We start from the raw sequence: 6,000 nt of genomic DNA, 5'->3' as shown, positions 1-6,000 counted from the left end.
AGTCCTGCTTACACAGGAATGTTCAGCAACAGTCTATCAGTGACCCTTTTTTATTTTTGACAGTGAGTCCCCACTCTGTGCATCCCACTGTGGATTGCACAGTCACTCACTGTGCCCACCACAGGCCCATTTCACCCGGTTTTCTGCAAGTCCCGGTGCAGCAGCTCATTTTCCTCTAAGCCTAGCCTGCTAAGCATTGCGCATTGCACAGCCAAGCTCTGGTCTGTCCTGTCCTGAGTTTCAGAGAGAGACAAACTTAATTATTGAGAAAATCAAATCTTTTTACTGTGTTTTAATTGAGGCGTGAGGGGTTTGTGCCCTTCAAACCTGGGATGCAGTTTCTTTCTACTTGTACGGGGTTGTTACTGTGCTGCTGCTCTTTGAAAGAGCTGCTTTTTGATCCATTCCCCTTTGTTCTTGCCTGGTCTTGCCCATCTGCTGGTCCTGAAGCTGCACTGCAACACTTACTAGCTTCATCCTGAGACAGGAAAGCCAAAACTGCACAGTTGGAGGGGGACTGCAGAAGCAATGTGGGCTGCATGCCCATTTTTCTCATCAAATATCATGTGTGTGACTTGCTGCAGTTTGTGAACACTGCCCAAATGCAACAGCCTGGTCACCTCCTGCTAAGGTGATAATTTAGGCTTTATCCATGTATAATAATTTGATAAATCTTAATGTTGAACATTACATGGAAAGCATATATGTACACATTATAGCTAATTATTCCAGTAGGACCCCCTCCCCTGTTCCAGATCTGCTCCCTGTTGGCTAGGCCTCTGGGGCTAGGTTGAGGCTGTCCCATCCCTGGGTTTGCATCAGTTCTGCATAATTCCCCACCTCAGGAAGCACACCAACATGGGGCAGATACTCCTAGTTCAGGGAGAAGCCTCAGCACAAGTGTGCCACACTGGCCTGGGGTTTGGAGTAAACCACACAATGTCAGTTCTAAAAGTATAAAAAAAAACCCCAACAACCCACAAAAAACTCAGAACAACACCTCCCCTTTCTCCCCCCAAAACCACCCCAAACCAAACACGAAACACAAAAAACCACAATCCCCCCCCAATACTTCATCCCAAGCACATGCCGTGGCCTGCAGTAGGGAAGAGGAAAGTAAAGTAACAGAAGAGCATCTTCCTAAACTGAACCAAGTCACTACAAGATGGCTACAACTGGCTGTTCCCCAAACCATGAAGCAGGACATATGACTTATACACATGTAAATGATACATATACTGACCTGACTTACTGGAACTGATACCATAAAATGTTACAGGACACTCAGGACATTTACAAGCAATTTCTTTAATAAACACGTAGAAAAAAGGCATTTAAAACCAAATGTGGAACCCAACCATCAACATAAAACCTGTACCTGGAGTATTAAGATGCATTTGAATACATAATTTAGGAAATAATTTTATGAACTCACTAAAACAGAAAATATAAAATTATAATATATAAACTTCATAATTAAAAAAAATCAAATTTATTGAGGCTGATTAGAAAGCTCAAATATAGAATAGAATTAATTTCAAAAGAAAAAGTATATTACATAAAACAACAGCAATGAGAATGCAATTGCACTCTATGTTTGAGTTATATCGGACCCAACAGCCTTCAGTTCACCCAGTCCTTTAGCTGCAATAACTTTTGGGTTCATTGCCACGCTTTTCGTCGTATTATGAGTCTTATAAATTCCAATTAATCTGTCTGCGATCTCAAACATGTTGTTCCGCAGGGAGATGACGATGAACTGTGCATTTTTTGTTTGCTCCTGAAACAGAATTTGCTTGTGTCAACCCATAGTTTTTCAAAACTCCATTCCTGTTTGATCCCTATGTTCATGTCTTAGGAACTAAGGAATACATAGCTACAAGCGCGTCACTCAATTAATTGTGATGGTGACAGTTTCTGCTCTGTTTTCTGCCCGTGCACAGCATGCTCCTAGCATGGCAATCAGTGTAAGGCTGTGATGTACTTCAGAATTTGTTTCCTTTTACCTTCACCTGCTTGAGCGAATTCAGTGTAATGTGCATAATTTCTTTCCGGAGGTGGTATTCAGCATGGTTTTAACGTGAATTCCGCAAGAAGGCAAGTATTACCAGAATTGTTACAGCAAGGGCTGCTTTAGAGATGAAAAAGAAACCAAACCTATTTCCATGAACTGAGACCGGGGGAAAGCAAGCCCTTTGATAATGAGGACAAGCCTTGAAAAATGCTAGTGTTGTGATCCTGAGGTGGAACAACAATAGGTAAAATATCTAAATCTGTGGTACTTTAGAAATAAAGCCAACTTTAAGAATCTAGCACCATCACTGGAAGTTCACCAGGCCTCCAAGCCTTGTGGAAATCTTAAGAACATTAGGCAGAAGAAGCAAGGCAAAGTATGATGCCTTTGGCTCTGGCTGTGTACAAGATACCAGCTACAGCTCTGTAGTAAGCCATGATTTTCATTTAACAGCTAAACTATAATAAGTATTAAATTGAAGTGCTAGCCTACGCTGCAGTTGAAATCACTTTGCTCTACCAAATCACCCTCCTTTGTAAAAATACAGACATTGTGGAAGGAAAGTTTAAAACTACAGCTGCAGGCAGGCATTTTCAAAGTGCTTCACTAATTTCAAGTATGGATCATAATCTTTGTCACTTTTAGGGCATTCCCAAAACTGGTGATTATACTTCGAAGAATTCTGAAAATTATAAGTTTAAATTAGCAACTGGAACTGCAGTAATATAAATGTTTTCCTCACTTAATATAGTAACGACAAAATTTTTAAAAGCATGAAAGAAAAAACCCAAGACACTAACAAAGGCAAAGATCTAAGAAGCCTGTGGGAAACAGCTCATATTAATGAAATGGAAGTATAGAACCCAGGAACCTTGGCTGCTCCCAAGAATGAAATAATGAGATTGGATGCACAAACATGTTAGTAAGAGGCAAACAAGTTACTCTGTTCTCAGCTGATTACAGCTGGTGACTTTACGGAAAGCATGTTCATTTTAAAGAGGAAGCAATGGCAGCAAAAATGTATGGAAATGTGGCACCTTTGGTAAATTCCAGCATTCTTTAGGCAGCTTTGAAACAGGATTTAGAAGGAAAAAATATGTAAATCCTCTAACAAGTCACCTCATTTCAGGAAAGCGTCAGACTGAGCAGCTTAGAAAAAAAATCATGTAGAAAGCAGCATTCTTAAGAACCATTCTGGAAATATGCTTAGCACATCATTTCCGCTTAATGCTCTGTTATTCCAGATTTTCTAATCTGGCCTTAACTGTGCTACCATTTCATTTTCCCTGGCAGAGAAGAAAATATCTGAGAAAAATTATAATACAGCAGTTATCATTAAATACTTACATATATGTAAAACGCTACAATGGATACATTTTTGAAGTCAAGAGCTGCGTCAATTTCATCCATAAAATAGAGTGGCGTTGGCTTATAATGGTGGAGAGCAAAAACTAAAGCCAGTGAACTAAGGGTCTTCTCTCCTCCCGATAGGTTAAATATCTTCTTCCAACTTTTCTTGGGAGGCCGAACGCTGAAACAAATCAAGAATTTGTAAGTTATAAGTATGTTGTGGTGAAAAGCAAGTCATGAGATGGGACGGAATTCTTGGAAGACACAGATGCATAAAGAAGCTTGACTAAAACAATGGATGAACAGCTTGGTACTCTCAGTCCTTTGCAGCGGAGATGAAGTAAAGTGCATTAGTTCTCTTCCCTGAAGAGTAACTCCCTGGGTATATGCAGAGTGACGTGGTCAGCCAGTGTTTTCTGGAACTCAAACACATGGCTGTATTCTGCAGGAGCTATAAGAACTGAAGGAACTGCTATTTAACTTTTGAAAGTGCTATTCTGCTCTTATTAATGTATGTGATTAATGTAATCCTAGGAGCATTTATGACAGAATAATCTGTAGTTACCACTATGATTGACACAAGTTCCTAGGCAGAATGAAACAAGTTGCAAATTAAGAAACTCAGAAATTCCTTCAAATTACTTTGTAACTGCTGTTAGTTACTAATTTCTCCAGGAGAAATGGATCTCAGTGCTAAGAAGCTGTGGCTTTAGTCAGCACCTTGCCAGCACCTCTCTTGGTTAGCTGGTATCAGTGAAAAATAAAAAAGCAGACTGCTAAAAAAAGGAATACAACAATTAAGAATTAGAGCAATACTACAACATATTTTGACAAACCTAAACATGATTCCCTCGGAGAAGGGATCCAGACTGTCCACAAGTTCTAACTCTGCATCCCCTCCCAGTGTAAGCATCTGGTAGTTCTCCTTCAGTTTATTTGTTATCACATTAAATCCTGCCATAAACTCATTTAGTCTTTGTTTCCGGAGATCTTCAAAAGCTTGTCGGAAGTTGTCTCTCTCATTGGTAATGTCATCCAGTTCAGCCACATGTTTCAAGTACAGATCTTCCTGTAGAAAAAGAAAACACAGAAAAAAAAAGTACAGGAAAATGTCTCCTTAATTTCAATTTTAAACCTGTTTTTCCTACCATTGAAAATTCATTTTTCCCCAGAATGGTTACCCACTTTGAAAACATAAGAACAAACCAAACTATCTCTTTTTTTCCTTTTTTCTACTCTCTATGTTGCTGGTGGAAAACCCATGTTAAAATAAGAAAATATTTAATCTGTTGAATAGTCCAATATGATTGAAGTGAGCATTGTAAGGAGAAAAAATTCCTAGTGTGTGATGTTGTGTGTCTGTAGACTGTCAACTTTCTTCTTGACTTCTAAATAAACTAAATAACCTAAGTGTTCAAGGCCAGGTTGGATGGGGCTTTGCCCCACCTGGTCTAGTGGAAGGTGTTGCTGCCTATGGCAGAGGGGTTGGAACTGGATGATCTTTTAGGTCCCTTCCAACCCAAACCATTCTATGAGTCTATGAACTTTCACAGGAGAAAGTTGTCTTCATCTGACATTGATGGCACCAAATATAGAAGGCATAAATAAGCTCCTAGAGACAACTTTGACATGGCTAAGGGCAAGTTAAATACTCAGAGAGATAAAATTCAGGTGTTCCATATCAGTTTCCAAAAGAAAGGAAATTAAGAAGAATAGGATCAACATTTCCTGGTATGCCTGTAGGCAATAGCAAGTGCATTTTTATAACTGCAGAACCTGTTTGAACAGTCACCGATAGAAAAACACACAACTGGACAGTTACCACCATAGTTTAAAAGCAAAGATACTGATTCTCTAACAGATCCTAGTACTGGATAACAACAAAGCTCCAGGCGCAGCACTTACCTTCAGTGAGGGGTGTACCAACTGCACAAACAGGCAGTACAATATTGAAACGATGAATCCCATGACTGCATGGCAGTAATTAATCTTACCTTCTTCTTGTATTCTGCAATAGCACCAAGGTTGGGTTTCATTTCATTACATTGGGCTTCCAGGAGAGCTATTTGATTAGTGATAACATTGGGATCCTTGAGAGCCTCCAGCTCTTCTTGACTTAGTACTGGAAGTTCTTCAGGTGGTTTATCTTCTATGGAGTGCAGTGATAAATTTGACATCTAAAATTCAAACCCAGTTACTAGAAATCTTTAAAGATCACATTCATTATCACATGAACACATTCCTAAAATAAACATTTTCTGTGTTATATACTATGTTATATAACATACTGAAGCTTCCAATCTCAAAACATTCAAAGATTCCTCACATAAACCCCTTTAAAATGAGATGTGAAAAAGACAACTGATTTCCTTTTATGCTCTTAATTCTGATCCTGAGAATTACATACATCATTCTTACAGAAGAGATTTCTATGAAATAGGAGTAGTAGCAGATAAAGAGGAAAATTACCCCTGCAGGTGCCACAACTTTTAACAATGACACACTCAAAACTTTGTGTGTTCAAGACTGAAAGGTTTCTGACAACAGCTTTGCTTGCCAGGTAGCTGCCCCTGTTACCCTCAGGTTAACAAGGGTATAAAGGGCACTGTGATTTGCAAGATCATCTGCTGGCCTAG

General features: G+C 39.2%; 1 protein-coding gene across 4 annotated transcripts in view; it reads right to left on the bottom strand.

The window, feature by feature from the left end:
- Positions 1 to 1,289: 1,289 nt before the first annotated feature.
- Positions 1,290 to 6,000, bottom strand: part of SMC4 (structural maintenance of chromosomes 4) — a 38,842-nt gene continuing 34,131 nt past the window's right edge. For all 4 annotated transcript variants that reach the window (XM_005141958.4, XM_031042672.2, XM_031042671.1 and 1 more), the window contains 4 exons: positions 5,359 to 5,541; positions 4,201 to 4,433; positions 3,362 to 3,545; positions 1,290 to 1,780 (listed from right to left, as the gene is read on the bottom strand). In XM_005141958.4, coding sequence (XP_005142015.1) covers positions 1,592 to 1,780; positions 3,362 to 3,545; positions 4,201 to 4,433; positions 5,359 to 5,541 — 789 coding nt within the window. In that variant the 3' untranslated portion in view covers positions 1,290 to 1,591. The remainder of the gene's footprint in view (positions 1,781 to 3,361; positions 3,546 to 4,200; positions 4,434 to 5,358; positions 5,542 to 6,000) is intronic.

The sequence above is a fragment of the Melopsittacus undulatus genome, chromosome 6, assembly GCF_012275295.1.
Source record: "Melopsittacus undulatus isolate bMelUnd1 chromosome 6, bMelUnd1.mat.Z, whole genome shotgun sequence".
Taxonomy (NCBI): domain Eukaryota; kingdom Metazoa; phylum Chordata; class Aves; order Psittaciformes; family Psittaculidae; genus Melopsittacus; species Melopsittacus undulatus.
This window is presented reverse-complemented; position numbering and strand designations above follow the sequence as displayed.